Source organism: Salvelinus sp. IW2-2015, linkage group LG4q.1:29 (assembly GCF_002910315.2).
Source record: "Salvelinus sp. IW2-2015 linkage group LG4q.1:29, ASM291031v2, whole genome shotgun sequence".
Lineage (NCBI taxonomy): Eukaryota > Metazoa > Chordata > Actinopteri > Salmoniformes > Salmonidae > Salvelinus > Salvelinus sp. IW2-2015.
In genome coordinates, this window is record NC_036842.1 from 65,070,992 (window position 1) to 65,090,943 (window position 19,952).

Sequence of the window (19,952 nt, forward strand, 5' to 3'; positions counted from 1 at the left end):
TTGCCTGTGTAGTTTTTTGGGCCTTTTCCCCCAGCATTGTCCCAGCCATATCCGCAGCAGTAGTTAGAATGAAGTCCTCCACAATAGTATGGGGCTTGCCTGTCCTAGCCACTTGGTAGCTCACCATATAAGACGCTTATAGCCCCTTCATATTAATGGTATCTGTTGCTTTTATAAATCAAAACGTATTTGTCACATGCGCCGAATACAACAGGTGTAGATCTTACAGTGAAAAGCTTACTTACAAGCCCTTAACCAACAATTCAGTTTTAATAAAATACATWAAAAAAATGTAATAAAAATAAAAGTAAGAGATAAGAATAACAAATAATTAAAGAGCAGCAGTAAATAACAATAGCGGGGCTATATACAGGGGGCACCGGTGTCGAGGTAATTGAGGTAATAGGTACATGTAGGTAGAGTTATTAAAAAGTGACTATGCATAGATGACAACAGAGAGTAGCAGCAGCGCTCCAGACTGGGAGGGGGGGGGGGCAAATGCAAATAGTCTGGGTTTCCCAATTGATTAGATGTTCAGGAGTCTTATGGTTTGGGGGCAGACGCTGTTTGGAAGCCTCTTGGACCTAGACTAGGCGCGCCGGTACTGCTTGCCGTGCGGTAGCAGAGAGAACAGTCTATGACTAGGGTGGCTGGGGTCTTTGATAATTTTAGGGCCTTCCTCTGACACCGCCTAGTATAGAGGTCCTGGATRGCAGGAAGCTTGGCCCCGGTGATGTACTGGGCCGTATGCACTACCCTCTGTAATGCTTTGCGGTCGGAGGCCGAGCAGTTGCCATACCAGGCAGTGATGCAACCAGTCAGGATGCTCTCGATGGTGCACTTGTATAACCTTTTTGAGGATGTGAGGACCCATGCCAAATCTTTTCAGTCTCCTGAGGGGGAATAGGTTTTGTCATGCCCTCTTCACGACTGTCTTGGTGTTCTTGGATCATGTTAGTTTGTTGGTGATGTGGACGCCAAGGAGCTTGAAGCTCTCAATCTGCTCTACTACAGCCCCGTCGATGAGAATGAGAGCGTGCTCGGTCCTCCTTTTCCTGTAGTCCACAATCTCCTYTGTCTTTATCACATTGAGGGAGAGGTTGTTGTCCAGGCACCACATGGTCAGGTCTCTGACCTCCTCTGTCTCATTGTTGTCGGTGATCAGGTCTACCACTGTTGTGTCATCAGCAAACTTAATGATGGTGTTGGAGTCATGCTTGGCCATGCAGTCATGAGTGAATAGGGAGTACAGGARGGGACTGAGCAAGCACCCGAGGGGCCCYCCATGTTGAGGATCAGCGTGGCGGATGTGTTGTTGCCTACCACCTGGGGGCGGCCCATCAGGAAGTCCAGGATCCAGTTGCATTTTTCAAAGCATTTTAAGGCTACAGACGTGAGTGCTACGCGTCAGTAGCCATTTAGGCAGGTTACCTTAGTGTTCTTGGGCATAGGGACAATGGTGGTCTGCTTAAAACATGTTGGTTTTACAGACTCGGACAGGGAGAGGTTGAAAATGTCAGTGAAGACACCTGCCAGTTGGTCAGCGCATGCTCAGAGTACACATCCTGGTAATCCGTCTGGCCCTGCGGCCTTGTGAATGTTGACTTGTTTGAAGGTCTTACTCCCATCGGCTGCAGAGAGTGTGATCACACAGTCGTCCGGAACAGCTGATGCTCTCATGAATGTTTCCAGTGTTACTTGCCTCGAAGTGGGCGTAGAAGTTATTTAGCTCGTCTGGTAGGCTTGTGTCACTGGGCAGCTCTCGGTTGTGCTTCCCTTTGTAGTCTGTAATAGTTTGCAAGCTCTGCCACATCCGACGAGCGTCGGAGCCGGTATAGTACAATTCGTATTGACGCTTTGCCTGTTTGATGGTACGTCAGAGGACATAGCGGGATTTCTTATAAGCTTTCGGGTTAGAGTCCTGCTCCTTGAAAGCGGCAGCTCTACCCTTCAGCTCAGTGCGAATGTTGCCTGTAATCCATGGCTTCTGGTTGGGGTATATACGTACGGTCACTGTGGGGACAACGTACTCGAAGCACTTATTGATAAAGCCAGAGATTGATGTGGTGTACTACTCAATGCCATTAGGAAGAATCCCGGAACATATTCCAGTCCGTGCTAGCAAAACAGTCCTGTAGTTTAGCATCTGCTTCATCTGACCACTTTTTTATAGACCAAGTCACAGTTAATGTGATTGATGTTCATTACTTGACTAGGCTACCTGTATTTGACATTGTGTTGTTATTTCGCCACTAGATGGTTTAATTTTATTTTTGGCAGTGAAATGAGACTACTCAGGTGAGAGAAAAAAAACTCACCCAAATGTATCGCCCCGTTGGAAAACGTGAATCACATTTTTATTTGGACTAACCCAACCCCAGTTTGGGAATAGCCGCTCTACACCATACTTGCTTGTTTTGTCAAACTGAAATTAGACAAACTATTGTAATTTTAGCAACCAGGAAATGAGGGAGCGATTTCTGCAGTGCACCTTTAACAGGTGATGAAAAGAAAGTGTTTGATTAACTATTTACTGCTGAGCAGTGGGCCAGGCCAGGGTGCAGATGGCCCTGTATTCATACACTGATACTGCTCTGTACTCTCCTTCGTGTTTGGTGGCAAACACTCATCTACTAGCCTGTTTGGTTACATCCAATCTCATCAGGCCCTGGCATGAGAGTGTTTCTGCTTGGATGGCTTCATTCACTGAACCAGAAGTGCTGCAGACTGACCCATTTGATCTATGCTCTGACTATTCTACAATGGGCTAAACGTAACTGTATTGTGGAATATATGATTGGGGAAAATACTGCATTGAGAATGAAATGGCCTTGAGAGGATTACTAAATGAACAACAATTACAAATGTATTTCTCCCTTCCTCTTCAATGACAGTGAGCCGCCCTGTCTGTGGCAGCCCCACTTTCACCTGACCTTCATACAGGTCAGACAAAGGTATTGGGTGGTATTTTGCATGTTAAATGTCATCGCTCATTACTAAAGTCTCTGCGCAAACAAGTCCAGGCATGTTCTGTAACAGTCAGTCACGGTTTCAATGTGACATTAAATCTCGATCCATCCATTCCAGGCTCTCCAGAGTTTTATTCTTTTTTTAATTAAAAGAAATAAATGTAACTTTTACTCAACTAGGCAAGTCAGTTAAGAACAAATTYTTATTACAATGATGGCCGCCCTATGGGACTCCCAATCACGGCCGGTTGTGATACAGCCTGGATTCGAACCAGGGTGTCTGTAGTGAYGCCTCAAGCACTGAGATGCAGTGCCTAAGACCGTTGCACCATTAGGGAGCCCTGACAATACATCTGGAAACAAATCTGGATATAGATTCTGTAGATGAACAATGTCTGAGTTGTGATAATAAAAACACAGGTTTAGTTGTCCACAATCTATTACAGCCGAACAAGCAAACCTTACACACACTGACTACTACTCCTTGTCCTTCAATACTTAACCAATCAAGCAAAGATTATGGGCAGGGTTCTAGCTGTGAACCCTATGACCTCCAAAACCCACTCATCCTACAATCTAAACATTCCAGTCTGCCACCGCCTTCCCTCATACTCACCAGGCAGTCTGTTCATGTTGACCCCCTGGGCAGACAGACCAATCCCCATGTACCTGGAGACAACAACAGGAGATCAAAGGTCAGCGCCAACATCATCAGTTTAGACAACATGAGTCAGTCTGATGAGTCAATAGCTCAGTCCCCCAAATTGCCTTCAGTTATTTACTGCTCTCTTTAGTTTCTCTACACGCCATTTTCAACTGACTTAGAGGCTAATAGCTAACATGGGTAAACAAACCACAAGGTTAAAATGAAAAAGGTGGGAGGTGAGAACAGTCAGTGGGGTTACCAAGTATCAACAAACCCTTACCCATCCCTGCCCTTGCTGACAATCTTCACTTCAAAGTAGTAGATCCCACAAGCGGCTGGTATGGGATGAGTGGCACGCACAGACGCGGCATCCTTGTGATTCTTCCCATGACCTACAAAATGAGCAAAACTTTGTGTTACAGTCAGTATRGTACACCACACAAACAACCCACTGCTCTGTCAACCTGGAAAAGTCAATGTCAAGAGTGCATTAATCCAACCAGAAAAAAATTGCTGAAAATGKCTTCTCTCTCCAAGAACCCTGAAAACCCTCATACTGTACGAATTACTAAACCCTTTCAAAACTCAACCATATCCCTGTCATTCCTACCTCAATTTACAATCGCATTTGTCATGCAAATTCATTCTCAAATTCTATGACATGAAATCTGATAGCTCTTCAAAAGTTCCTTTCATAGGAGTATACATGCATGCTTAAAGATTTGCAATTTGCAGAAATCACTCTGTCATTTCCTGGTTGCTAAAATAATAGTTAGTCTCATTTCAGTTTATGTGACAAAACAAGCAATGAATAGTGTAGAGAGTCACTGTATCATCTAAAAGGCTGTGAAATATATTTTCAATAACCAAAAATATTGTATTTTTCAGCTTGTGTACAAACCTGAAAGTAAAAGACGCAAAAATGAAATGGTGGGCATAGAAATAGCACACCTGCTTTCAATGAGATTAACAGATCTATAACTCAGATTTCTATGTGAATTTTGTCAGGTCACCACAAAGTTACAGATTGCAGCTGCAAGGTCATTTCCATGAGTACCAACATGTGAAGTTCATAGGAGCATGTCAAATGAAAGCTAATAGTATATTTACACATACATAMCAATTTTATATATTTCATTTTTTTCAATTAAGGCATATACATTTTTCTACCATTTTCCATCCTAAATGTGTAGAATAAGCAAAGGCTTTGATATCTGGTCAAACAGATGTAAATATAGTCTTAGAAAACATCTACCAGAAAAAGTTTAACAAAGGTATTAGAAATACCTCAAAAAACAATGTTGAAGGAAAGAACCCTGCCAACTAATATCAAACACTTAGTTTCAGGGAAATGTTTGTGCCTTCTGTAAGTTTAAAAACATTGCCTTCCTTGTGCCTTGAAATTCCATTACCAAAAACCCAAATATCTTTTCTGTCATTCATAAGGGAGGATAATGAAAGTTCACAGAAGTAAACAAGTAAAGATAAACCTATCAATTAGTTAGTGTTTCTACTGATAGAAATAGTTTATGAATTAAGTGATTAAAACAAAATTCCATTACCATCTCTACTGTTCTGTGGTGCACTGTACCCGACTGAGCGCTATTGTGCTGTACATTGATGTCCTAACTTGTGAAACATAGATGTCTATGATTGGTTAAGATATGGTCCGGTCCAACCAAATTTAGTCTTGTTTGGGGGCAGAGCTCATTAAAAATAATAGCCAATGTAGAATAACACCCAAATATGCAAAGGAGGATATTGCATATTTATAACTTTGTGTACCTTTTTAGGATACATCACCATGAAGAGAATGACATTCATATCCATAATTATGCATTTCTTTGTCGTACAGATCAGGAACCCATGATGAAATTCCGTTACCGGGTGTAAATCCACTTTACTTACTGTACTTCAATAAGCTAAAGAGATTTTTTCAAAGTCATTGTGCCATGTCATACCTGACACCCCATTCTTTATGCAGACATTGTTCAATCTTTACATTTGGAGCAGATATTTGGAAAATGTGCACACAAAAAAACGGAGGGAGATTTTACCGAAATTATGTTACTAAACTTTGAATCTGCACAGTTCTTCTAGTAAAATGTTGTGTAAATTGTTAAAATAAGTCCTTGTGCATAGCGTTGTATGGTTTGTTAAACCTTGAAATCAATGTTTTTTCTTTGGTATACGTACATTAAGTGAAAAATCAGAGTCCATTATTGTTAAATTTACCTTATCTAAAATCAGCAGCATGGAGTTAATTTACCCTGCAGAGTAATCTCAGGGTCAGTGTAGTGAGGCCGTCACTGTCTCGCCACTCCATCCAGCTCATATTTGTGACAGCTCCCAGGATTATCCCAGAGCGCTTACACTTTGTGTATCAAATCAAATCTTATTGGTCACATGCGCCGACTAMAACAGGTGTCTTTACAGTGAAATGCTTACTTATGAGCCCATTCCCAACAGTGCAGAGATAAAAAAGGACTACAAATATTTGTTAAATAAAAAAGGAACACAATAAAAACAATAATGATGCAAGTACAGAGTCAATGTGCAGGGTTACAAGGTAGTTGAGGTAATTGAGATAGTATGTAGAATTTGGGTAGGAATAAAAGTGAGGCAATCTGGATATATCCTGAACAAAAATGCATGTACCTCAAAACTTGAGACATCTGTGGCATTGTGTTGTGTGACATAACTGCACATTTTAGAGTGGCCTTTAATTGTCTCCAGCACAAGGTGCACCTGTGTAATGATCATGCTGTTTAATCAGCTTCTTGATATGCCACACCTGTCAGGTGGATGGATCATCTTGGCAAAGGAGAAATACTCACTAACAGGGATGTAAACAAATTTGTGCACAACATTTGAGAGAAATAAGCTTTGCGTAGGGAGAATGAGATTTTTTATTTCAGCTCATGAAACATGGGACCAACACATTACATGTTGCGTTCATATTTTTGTTCAGTATATAATAAAACAGAGTAGCAGAAGCGTGTGTGAAAGTGTGTGTGTGGCGTCAATATGCATGCATGTGTGTGTGTGTGTGTGTGTGAGCGTGTGTAGTGTGTGCGCGTGTGTGTTGGAGTGTCAGTGTAGTATGTGTGAGGGTGTGGATAGAGTCTAGAGAGGGTGCATAGAGCCAGTGCAATGGAATCAGTGCAAAACAATTAAAAAAATTAAATAATAAAAAGGAGGTCAATGTAAATTGTCCGGGTAGACATTTGATTAACTGTTCAGCACTCTTATGGCTTGGGGGTAGAAGCTGTTCAGGTGCCTATTGGTCAGACTTGGTGCTCCAGTACCACTTGGATGGCTGGAGTCTGACAATTTTTAGGGCCTTCCTCTGACACTGCCTGGTATTGAGGTCCTGTATGGCAGGGAGTTCAGCCCCAGTGATGTACTGGGCCGTATGCACTACCCTGTGTAGCGCCTTGCGGTCGGATGCCGTGTGTTACATACTAATCTAACCCTCCTTGCTGGTTGATGTAGGGCTGGGCGGTATTTCCGTATTTTACGATATAATGGTATTGATGCCTGCAACGGTTTGGTATTTACGGTATGTGGTTTGTTAAATGTGATACATGGTGTGTAACTTCGCTACTTGAGTCATCTCGCTCCACTCTCTTGCTCTCTCCATGCTGATTTCCACACAGACCTAGCCCCACCTCCTGTCAGTCAAGGAGCGCATTGTTGTTGCTTGACCACAAGACACTTGTTGCATGTGCTGCATTGACAATGCAGATGGAACACAATGCAGCACATGCCACAATATTGATGACAACGATGCTGTTTTCACTTTCCTACTTAATATAAATCCACTAGCGTTCTAGAATTACACTATTAGGTTGTGTTTCTTACATCTGCCAACAGCTGGTTTGTCTTTAGGAAGTTGGCCTAAATCTTGTTAGCCGCTAATGCTAATCGCTTGCTAGCTAATTAACGTACTGAGTCAGAGAAAACGTATTTAGCTATACAGCCTGATAATTCCAGTGATTGTGTAGACCTAAATCAGCATGTTGTTTGTGCAACAGTATCTTCTAAATCAAAGAGGAATAGGCGAAGCATGACTAATGTTAGCTACATGAAGTAGCTAAAAGAAACCATTAAATGTAGCCAAAGATTACAGGGTCCCCTATATATACACACCTGACCACAATTAGTCGACTGTTGGTCATTAGGCTGTTGGTCGACCAAGATTGTTTTAGTCGAGCAGTAACAAATATATACACACACTACCGTTCAAACGTTTGGGCGCACTAAGAAATGTCCTTGTTTTGGAAAGAAAAGCACATTTCTGTCCATTAAAATAACATCAAATTGATCAGAAATACAGTGTAGATATTGTTAATGTTGTAAATGACTTTTGTAGCTGGAAACGGCAGATTTTTTATGGAATATCTACATAGGCCCGTTATCAGCAACCATCACTCCTGTGTTCTAATGGCACCTTGTGTTAGCTAATACAAGTTTATCATTTTAAAAGGCTAATTGATCATTAGAAAACCATTTTGCAATTATGTTAGCACAGCTGAAAACTGCTGTTCTGATTAAAGAAGCAATAAAACTGGCCTTCTTTAGACTAGTTGAGTATCTGGAGCATCAGCATTTGTGGGTTCGATTACAGGCTCAAAACGGCTAGAAACAAAGAACTTTCTTCTGAAACTCGTCAGTCTATTCTTGTTCTGAGAAATGAAGGCTATTCCATGCGAGAAATTGCAAAGAAACTGAAGATCTTGTACAACGCTGTGACCTACTCCCTTCATAGAACAGTGCAAACTGGCTCTAACCAGAATAGAAAGAGGAGTGGGAGGCCCCGGTGCACAACTGAGCAAGAGGACAAGTACATTAGTGTCTAGTTTGAGAAACATACGCCTCACAAGTCCTCAACTGGCAGCTTCAATAAATAGTACCCGCAAAACACCAGTCTCAACATCAACAGTGAAGATGCTGGCCTTCTAGGCAGAGTTCCTCTGTCCAGTGTCTGTGTTATTTTGCCCATCTTAATATTTTATTTTTATTGTCCAGTCTGAGATATGGCATTTTGATTAAAAAAGTTAAAATGTTTCTCCTGTGRAGTCGTGACTTGCGACATACGCCTAGTTTCCTGAAACAAGTCACAACTATTAACTTGGGTCCTGCCCAAAGCTTGCAAGCAAACTTACGACTTTGTATAAAATATTCTGTGTCCTCAGTTTCCCACGCCAGTGAGCTGGGGCCAGACACAGCTGTAGGTTATCTGTGCAAGGGATAAGAAACAGTGCTTGACTTAAGCAGAAGCACACAGGAGCTGAGTACCGACACCTGAAACATTCTACTGTTTGAGATCTTGTTCCTCTTATAGAATATCAGTTCAAAGGTTTCCCTTTCCCTTAGCCACAGAAAAAGAAAGGAACCTTCCCGCTAGCCATGATTGGCTGAGATAATGAATGGGCTGTACATGTCGAGAGAAGAGTTCAGATTGGTGTGCCATGCAGCATCTTCGGTCTATAAAATGAGCTGCTCGTATTGAGTAGATAACTTCAGTAAGAAAGTATTTTCTCTAAAGATATAACGTTAGCCATGGAGAACTGCAAATGTGTTGCTACTGCTGTCAACAACATTGCTATTGACAAACGTCAGTGGGAAAAAATTGTGATGGCAGACCAGGCACAAGCTCCACCACAGTCTGGACCTTCACTTCCTGATCACRGGCCACACCAAGTTAACTCCCAACTGGTGCTTTGGCCTCATCAAGCAGTGCTTCAGAAAGACCAGAGTGAACACTGCTGGTGTTGTGAAGGACAGAACTGTGACGGGGTTCAAATCTAACAGCTGGTTGGACTGTATGGTATGGTACGGTGCTGGTGGAAAGCTATGGCTGGTAACAACACCTGTACTTGAGGCCACTGTCACAGATCAAGCAGTACCAGCACTTCATGTGAATATAATTTTCATTGCATGGTATGAGGTTATTCTTCTTAGCTAAACTTGGGAGGAGAATTGATGTTATGCAAGGTAGTATTTTTTGTTGTTGTYATTTCCTGTTTTACAGATTTGATGCTCTGTAGCCTGGTGTTGTTGTCGCCAAGGAGTGTACKGACTAAGTCGGGACCAGGTTTCAGCTGCTGCGCAACGCTGACATCCTTCCTCCCATAGATGGTCTGCCTGTACAAGCACCACCTGGACTGGACACAGCTAGACAAACTATCTTTTTGAGAAGATCAGGGAATTTTGCAACGAAGAGGCTATAGACATCAAATGCCCTGCAACACAGTCAAGGGCAGGACAGAAACAGGCTCTCCGAATAAATATTCCCATGCGTGGTTCAGACGGACCAGTTCATCACTGGGGGCAAGTTCCCAGTCATCAGCACTATCTGCAGTGCCTCTATTCACATACCTCTCTCCTAACACACCAAACATTGCTGCTACTATTTATTTATTTATCCCGCTGYTCAGCAACTTTACCACTGATTGTATGCATATACAGTTGAAGTCAGAAGTTAAAATACACTTAGGTTGGAGTCATTAAAACTCATTTTCCAACCACTCCACAAATGTCTTGTTAACAAACTATAGTTTTGGCAAGTCAGTTAAGACATCTACTTTGTGCATGACACAAGTCATTTTTCCAACAATTGTTTACAGACAGATTATTTCACTTATAATTCACTGTATCACAATTCCAGTGGGTCAGAAGTTTACATACACTAAGTTGACTGTGCCTTTAAACAGCTTGGAAATTTCCAGAAAATTATGTCATGGCTTTAGAAGCTTCTGATAGGCTAATTGRCATAATTTKAGTCAATTGGAGGTGTACCTGTATGTATTTCAAGGCCTACATCCAAACTCAGTGCCTCTTTGCTTGACATCAAAAGAAATCAGCCAAGACCTCAGAAAAAAAATTGTGGACCCCCACAAGTCTGGTTCATCCTTGGGAGCAACTTCCAACYGCCTGAAGGTACCACGTTCATCTGAACAAACAATAGTACGCAAGTTTCAACACCATGGGACCACGCAGCCATCATACCGCTTAGGAAGGAGACGCGTTCTGTCTCCTAGAGATGAACGCACTTTGGTGCGAAAAGTGCAAATCAATCCCAGCAAAGGACCTTGTGAAGATGCTGGAGGAATCAGGTACAAAAGTATCTGTATCCACTAGAGGTCGACCGATTAATCGGAATGGCCGATTAATTAGGGCCCATTTCAAGTTTTCATAACAATCGGAAATCGGTATTTTTGGACACTTATTTACACCTTCATTTATCCTTTATTTAACTAGACAAGTCAGTTAAGAACACATTCTTATTTTCAATGACGGCCTAGGAACGGTGGGTTAACTGCCTTGTTCAGGGGCAGAATGAMAGATTTTTACCTTGTCAGCTCGGGGATTCAATCTTGCAACCTTACAGTTAACTAGTCCAACGCTCTAACCACCTGATTACATTGCACTCCACGAGGAGCCTGCCTGTTACGCGAATGCAGTAAGAAGCCAAGGTAAGTTACTAGCTAGCATTAAACTTATCTTATAAAAAAACAATCAATCATAATCACAAGTTATAACTACACATGGTTGATGATATTAGTTTACCTAGCGTGTCATGCGTTGCATATAATCGATGCGGTGCGTATTCGGAAAAAGGACTGTCGTTGCTCCAATGTGTACCTACCCATAAACATCAATGCCTTTCTTAAAATCAATACACAAGTATACATTTTTAAACCTGCATATTTAGTTAATATTTCCTGCTAACATGACTCGTTGTGAACTGTGAAGACTATTTCTTCCTAACAAAGACAGCCAACTTCACCAAACGGGGGATGATGTGTTCCTAAACATCAATGCATTTCTTAAAATCAATACACAGAAGTATATATTTTTAAACCTGCATATTTAGCTAAAAGAAATCCAGGTTAGCAGGCAATATTAACCAGGTGAAATTGTGTCAYTTCTCTTGCGTTCATTKCACGCAGAGTCAGGGTATATGCAACAGTTTGGGCCGCCTGGCTCATTGCGAACTAATTTGCCAGAATTTTACGTAATTATGACATAACATTGAAGGTTGTGCAATGTAACATGAATATTTAGACTTAGGGATGCCACCCGTTAGATAAAATATGGAACAGTTCCGTATTTCACTGAAAGAATAAACGTTTTGTTTTCGAGATGATAGTTTCCGAATTAGACCATATTAATGACCTAAGGCTCGTATTTCTGTGTGTTATTATGTTATAATTGAGTCTATGATTTGATAGAGCAGTCTGACTGAGCGGTGGTAGGCACCAGCAAGCTAGTAAGTATTCATTCAAACAGCACTTCAGTGCGCTTTGCCAGCAGCTATTCGCTGTGCTTCAAGCATTGAGCTGTTTATGACTTCAAGCCTATCAACTCCCGAGATTAGGCTGGTGTAACCGATGTGAAATGGCTAGCTAGTTAGCGAGGTGCGTGCTAATAGCGTTTCAAACGTCACTCGCTCTGAGACTTGGAGTAGTTGTTCCCCTTGCTCTGCATGGGTAACGCTGCTTCGCTGTTGTCGATGTGTTCCTGGATCGAGCCCAGGTAGGGGCGAGCAGAGGGACAGAAGCTATACTGTTACACTAGCAATACTAAACTGCCTATAAGAACATCCAATAGTCAAAGGTATATGAAATACAAATCGTATAGAGAGAAATAGTCCTATAATTCCTATAATAACTACAACCTAAAACTTCTTACCCGGGAATATTGACGACTCATGTTAAAAGGAACCACCAGCTTTCATATGTTCTCATGTTCTGAGCAAGGAACTTAAACGTTAGCTTTTTTACATGGCACATATTGCACTTTTACTTTCTTCTCCAACACTTTGTTTTTGCATTATTTAAACCAAATTGAACATGTTTCATTATTTATTTGAGGCTAAATTGATATTATTGATGTATTATATAAAGTTTTTAAAAAGTGTTAATTCAGTATTGTTGTAATTGTCATTGTTACAAATACATTTTTATTTTAAAATTTATCTTTAAAAAATATTTAATTATTTTATTTTTATTTTTTATTTTTTTATTATTATTTTATTTATTTTTTAAATCGGCCGATTATTCGGTATCGGATTTTTTTGGTCCTCCAATAATCGGTATCGGTGTTGAAAAATCATAATCGGTCGACCTCTAGTATCCACAGTAAAACGAGTCCTATATCGACATAACCTGAAAGGCCGCTCAGCAAGGAAGAAGCCACTGATTCAAAACCACTATAGAAAAGCCAGACTATGGTTTGCAACTGCACATGGGGACAAAGATTGTACTTTTTGGAGAAATGTCCTCTGGTCTGATGAAACAAAAATAGAACTGTTTGGCCATAATAACCATCGTTATGTTTGGAGGAAAAAGGGGGAGGCTTGCAAGCCGAAGAACACCATCCCAAGAAGCACGGTGGTGGCATGTTCTGGGGGTGCTTTGCTGCAGGAGGGCCTGGTGCACTTCACAAAATAGATGGCATCGTGAGAATGGAAAATGATGTGGATATATTGAAGTAACATCTGACGACATCAGTCAGGAAGTTAAAGCTTGGTCGCAAATGGGTCTTCCAAATGCACAATGACCCCAGGCATACTTCCAAAGTTGTGGCAAAATGGCTTGAGGACAACAAAGTCAAGGTATTGGAGTGGCCATCACAAAGCCCTGACCTCAATCCTATAGAAMATTTGTGGGCAGAACTGAAAAAAAAACGTGTGCGAGCAAGGAGGCCTACAAACCTGACTCAGTTACACCAGCTCTGTCAGGAGAAATGGGCCAAAATTCACCCAACTTATTGTGGGAAGCTTGTGGAAGGCTACCTGAAACGTTTGACCCAAGTTAAACAATTTAAAGGCATAGCTACCAAATACACTGAATTAGTATGTAAACTTCTGACCCACTGGGTATGTGGTGAAAGAAATAAAATCTGAAATAAATCACCCTACTATTATTCTGACATTTCACATTCTTACAATAAAGTGGGGATCCTAACTGACCTAAGACAGGGAATTTTTACTCTGATTAAATGTCAGGAAAAACTGAGTTCAAATGTATATGGCTAAGGTGTATGTAAACTTCCGACTTCAACTATTCATCTATCATTGGTATCATTATTGATATTGTTTTTGTACATACTGCATATTATTTTGTTCTTTCTCCACTGGCATTGACACCTTTTTTTTCATTATATTGACACCATCTATTTTTGATATTTCTACTATGCCCGTAACCATTTTGCAGTACCAAATTAGACAAGAGTGTCGTCTGATATTTATAAAATATTTTTATCTGGACACCTTGTTTACCTGGAATTTTTACTTATTGTAGGTTACTACTTTTACAAATTAGTCTTAATCTTTACTACACCACTCCCTGTTTAGCACAAATCCACTAATCAACCAGTCATGCTTTGCCACAGTCACCTCACGTGTGAATTCTTAAAGAGATAGGTGGGGCTGGCGTAAGAGGGTGTGAACAACGCTGAATGGGTGTAGACAAATTAGAACTCTCCAGTAGGTGTACCAAAACATTCAGGGGCTATTTTCTCAAAAGTGGGGTTACAAGTTTATCAACTTTCAAAGCAGAATTACTTTCCCATTGTACCTCACATGCAGTGTATGATATACCATTTTGTAGCTCTGCGTCTATCCAATGTAAAAAACACAATTTCAAATGTTGCTACATAAGACCGAATCAAGGTGGTCAGTCACAGTTCATACGTTTCCAGTTTGTTACAGACAGGCCATGTGTAGCCAATGTAATTTATACGATATTTGATTTTATCAGGATATTTTCTATCTGCAGGCTGCAATGTTTTTATTTGTTGGCAATGGCAAAAAGTTACTTTAGGTTTGTATTATTTTAATTTAGATAGAATTTTGATTACCCACATGACAATGATTGAGATATGAAGACGTTATTATACATTAAATAAAACTATAAAACTAAGCACACAGCCAAGACAATGCAGGAGTGGCTTTGGGACAAGTCTCAATGTCATTGAATGGCCAAGCCAGAGCCCGGACATGAACCCGATCGAACATCTCTGGAGAGACCTGAAAAAAGCTGTGCAGCGATGCTCCCGTTCCATCTTGACAGAGCATGGGAGATATTCCCCAAATACAGGTGTGCCCAAGTAGATTCGAGGCTGTAATCACTGCGAAAGGTGCTTCAACAAAGTACTGAGTAAAGGGTCTGAATTACTTATGTAATAGTGACATTTCAGTTATTTTTTTGCAAATATTTCTATAAACATGTTTTTGCTTTTTCATTATTGGGTATTGTGTAGATTAAATATCAATTTTTACTCATCAAATTTAGAATAAGGCTGTAACGTAACAAAATGTAGGAAAAGGGAAGGGGTATGAATACACTGTATGTAAGTGGTACTGTACCTCTCCTCTGTACTGTGTCCCTGTCAGTAAAGCACAGCCATCTTCATAATCATATTGTACAAATCCACTAATCAACCAGTCATGCTTTGCCACAGTCATTACGACTAATAGAGAAGCAGTGTACTTATTATCACCTTTGATTTCATCAGCAACATTAATCACTTTTATTTTCAGCCCTCTCCTTTCTGTAACCAAAGCCCAGCAGGCCCCTCTATGACCATACAAACAGCCATAATAAATACAACACAGGAACACACTTGTGTCTATAAATACCTCCAACTAACACCACCACCTCAACATACAGCATTCAGCAGAGCCACACTGTCCTGGGAGTGAGACTCTCTCGCTGTCTCCGTCAATCATACACACACAATTKTTTAGAGGCCAAATGTTGTTTAACATCCACATAAGCCTAAGTAGTTGGTTAACAATGTGTTATTAGAGCATACTCAAATATGGCAATTAATGTCCACCATTTTATGCTGTGTAAACAACATGTCTGGTTATAGAGCAAATTGTTGACCATATTGTGGGGGCGTTCTTACTCAACCGTGTTTTTACTGGTTCTATTTTTTTTCAGAAACTGCTCATGGATTCTCTCTGTCTAAGTCCCCAGTCAAAGGACCTCCCTCATGGTCAAGTCAGTGGTCAAAACAAGAATGTAGCGCAGTACTACCCACGACAGAAGACAAGAAATAAATAGACAAAAAACAGAAGAGAACAGAAAAAAATGAAAAAAATGAGAGGAAAAGCTTGAGGGAGAAACATTAGCAAACGCTGCATCACAGCTTCACACAGTGACTGGGGGAAACCAACACACAATCTGGTGATGTCACCTCTGACTGAACATGCATGATTGGTTCTTCAGACGACAGAAAACCCTCTCTATGTGCAAACATTACAAATCAGCTTAAAGGAATCGCAGGGCATGCTTAAAGTCAGCCATGTGTCCTACAGGCTATATAATTACACAATACAACCTTTAGGCATAAAATAGAAAACAAAAAACCACAAAAAAAGCAAGTACAAAGACGAATAATTTACAATGGGTGACTATGGTACACAAATCCAAATCCTATACCACCATTTCATAAAACACACTGATGAATCAGACAATACTGTAGCTTCGGCTATGTGCTCTTTAATTCAGCAGGTAAGCTGATGCCCTTTTCTGAAAAAAACTAAACACAATGATGAGCACAGGATGTAAGCTCATCATCAAAAGAAATTAGGAAACAACGTGGTAGCTAAAGATGGCCCTCCTTTCATTAACAATTAAGGTCAGGGTTATAGGGCCTACACAACTAAAATGTCAGAGAGGAACAAGGCCTTAAAAATACATGCAGGTTTGAAAAACAAGAATTTAAAATGTCAATAGTCTAGGCTGAAGATAGACGTATTTATTACTCCGGCCTAATCATAGGGCCTTATGGGCCAGATGGCAAATGTCTGCATTTAGGCAGGCAGCCCAATTCGGATCATTTTTACGCTAATTTGTCTTTTGACTAATCAGATCAGCTCTGAAAAAGCTCTGACGTGAAAAGATCTGATGTGATTGGTCAAAATACCAATTAGTGGAATAAAGATCAGAATTGGGCTGCCTGTCTAAACATAGCCTAACAGGACAATACAAGCCTTAACAGTCTCCACAGCATTGTCTTATGTCAGATTCTGCCTGTACTGAGCGACAAGGGTCACGTAGGAGCGACGCCACCTGACATAAGACAACGTCTCCTCAGTATAGCTCAGGGCCTTACATGAATCAGTGGAACTTATACTGTGCAGGCCTTGCAGACATGCAACTCTTTAATATCTCTAGGTTTGAGATATAGGCAATCCTGAGATATCTCACACCTCCAGCGCCACCATGTATAATCAACAGTACCAAGGCCAAAAGGGAAACCGGCACACTGGTCAAAATAGCATAAAAATCACCAGGGTGAAAAAAAGTAACAGGAACTGACAACACAGTGGCTTCTGTGATTATAGGGGGAGTAACAAGCCTATAACTTTAGATGACAGACTAGACCTAATGCTGTATTCATGCTTGCTGACAATTATGATTACGAAATTTAAAAAATATTATTTACAAAAAAAGACATCCTCAAAATGTCCCCCATCCGACTGCACTGTAGTCCCACAATCCCGCTACACGACCAACCATGTAACACAACCTAAATAACAAACACGCAGCTTTTGAGCCACCATCAACTAATGGGATTATGCAATTATCAGTCACAAATTATCATGAAATCCTTGTCAACCTTCAACTCCAGACAACAATTGACCAAAGCAGTGTACCTAGGCCTGAATCCAGCACTACCACCGCAGCCACCGAATGTTAAGAGAATTGTATAGCTAGCCTATTATTTCTGTAGATTCAAGTGTATGTTAATACCAGGACCTTACACTGACCAGGGCCTTGGTCTGTCCATTAATGAGGTGTGATTTTTGTTTTCCTGATCTTTTGTTAAGCACAGACTATGGTTCTATAATGACTCAATCATAGCACTGTTGTGCGATTAGACTTGACAGTTGACTAAACATGTAGCATGTTACTCTTTCTATGTTTACACAACACACATTATAGCATGATGATTTCTAGATGGATAGCTGTCAAGTCCTACTTTTGATTTTCTGCAGAATACTTAAATAACTAACTGAACCAATTGTATTTATACACCCGGGCTACTGTCTGCACCCCAACAAGTTGTTTGTGGTTTTAAAAGAATATCGCTAAACTACCTGCATAAATACCATCTGATCTATGTGCAGGTCTTTATACACAACAAATGCGTTGAGGCCTCCTCCCTTGTCGCAACTGGAAGTGTAGCTGCTGGCTGGGTTGAAATGGTAGAGGATGTTGTTCTTTTCAGTGCATGAAGATCTCTATGGAATCCTTAGCTGTGYTCAGTAGTTGGATCCAGAATGTATAATGATTTAGAATAATAGTCCAGCCACATAGAACGATTTCATGAACTGGCAAGCCAACAGAACACACTGCAATATTTCCCTGTTCTAAATTGGTGCTTATTTTATCACAAAATACAAACACATTCTAACGTCTAGTCATGGGTCATATCAACTGTATGAATATTTGCTTTTAGTTAGTTAGAACCAGAGGAAGAGGCGAAAGCTAGCTACATAGCTAAGTATGCTAACGTGAGTTCAGTTTTAGCTAGCTAACATTAACGTTAGTAGCTACATTTTATATTGCTAGCTACTCATTGTTATATATATATATATATATATATATATATATATATATAAAACAATGGTGCATTTCGATAGTACTAGTTAGCTAATGTTTGTGTGTTATTATTTAGCTAGTTACTGCATTGCCTAACAGCGATGGCGTGCAATTAGCATTGGCTTGGATAACGTCGTTAGCGAACTAGCTAGGTTTGCTAGCGCGCTAGCTAACTAGCCAGATAGTTACGCTAGCGAACTAGCTGTGCGTCTCTTGTCATTGCTATGTACCTAGCTATAAATTGTGGCATAGTAGTTAGCTGTCACAATTTATAGTTAAGTTAATATTTCGATTATGATCAAATATAAGCGGTAGCTAGCCAACTTGTAAAGAAAAAATTAACTGTAAACAAAGAGACCGTTTGAGTTGAACGTTAGTCAAAGAAACGGATATGCTTGTCATGGTTAGTGAGTTCACTGTCAACCATTTGAGCAATGGTCATTCCGCTCTGCTATTGTGAAACAAAGCAAAGAGGGACCGAGGCAGCTCAAACTAGATCAGGGAGATTGCATACACATAATAGCATAGAGACACGACGCTGAACCTCCGGAGAGTCTATCGTAAATAACATATTCGAGACATCTAGGTACTAAATGTTATACCAGTTGTCACTTCTGTATAACTTTACCTTTGTAATGCACCCGCAGATTGTTCTGTGAGAGCCCGATGTAGCTGTATTTATCCTTGGGGCTCCATGATCGGGGTAAGGGGGTCTCATCCTCATTTACGGCCGGGTAGAGCCGCTTCAATCGTTCATTTAGCTCGGCCTCTTGGTAATTAAAAGCAGGATCCCCCAACAGCAGGCTCCCCGCTCCAAGCTCTGCCATCTTCGGCTTGAAATGTTTTATTGTCTTCTACTAGCTATGTCAATGCGTTGATACAGGGAGAGAGTGAGAGACAGTGGTGTGATATCCCTGGCTAACCAACGCTCTCGAGTAGGACTGACAGTGACGTGTGGGTACTGTAGTTGAATACAGGGCTATTCGCTAGAAAGAGTTTCAGAATCGACTACAGAAGCCCCGCTCCGAACCCCTCTTTGGTCATTTTCTTCAGTTTGAGTCCGTGAAAAGGAAGCTAGGAAATGTAGTTTTCGAGTGGTTGTATGCGGTTGTATTTTGTTGATGGTCAGGACCAGGGGCGTATTTATTACGCCGATTATGTTGCAAAGCGTTTCTTAAACGGAAGCAAAGGGAACGGGGAGGGACCTACCTGAATTTGTCCAATAGGAACTCTGTTGCAATTGTTTGGACTAATGATTACACCCCAGGACATATTGAGCTCGCAAGTCTTATTATAGCAGATAAGCAGACATTTGTGCAATGCAATTCCTAATTTTATTTACATTCTGGCATGCATTCATTAAGATTTTGTGTCTCACATGTTTCTCAAACTAATCCAGATGTTTTAAATGCAATGTTAGTGGATTATGTGTGCCAGTCACAGCCAGTTTGTCTGACGACTCAAACTGAATTATTCTGCTGCTCTGTCGTTAGAAGAAGAAACTGACGGACCACTACAACTAGTATTCCAATTCCTAATTGAACCAGACAAACTGCCATCTGCATCCATTTCAACTCGAGAGCATTGCCTTTCCCTAGGCTGATTCTGAAATTGGTATGCTTGATAGATGTATTTGAGCTAGATTAGTATTTGCAAACTCATCAAGGGAGCAGGAAAAAAACATTTAAAAAACTGTTCCAGACATTG

General features: G+C 40.7%; 1 protein-coding gene across 2 annotated transcripts in view; it reads right to left on the reverse strand.

Moving 5' to 3' along the window:
• LOC111962373 (ran-binding protein 10) overlaps window positions 1–19,173 on the reverse strand; it is a 29,964-nt gene extending 10,791 nt beyond the window's left edge. For both annotated transcript variants that reach the window (XM_023985415.2, XM_023985414.2), the window contains exons 1-3: window positions 18,874–19,173; window positions 3,896–4,007; window positions 3,586–3,638 (exon numbers count right to left, since the gene is read on the reverse strand). In XM_023985415.2, coding sequence (XP_023841183.1) covers window positions 3,586–3,638; window positions 3,896–4,007; window positions 18,874–19,072 — 364 coding nt within the window. In that variant the 5' untranslated portion in view covers window positions 19,073–19,173. The remainder of the gene's footprint in view (window positions 1–3,585; window positions 3,639–3,895; window positions 4,008–18,873) is intronic.
• Window positions 19,174–19,952: the final 779 nt, after the last annotated feature.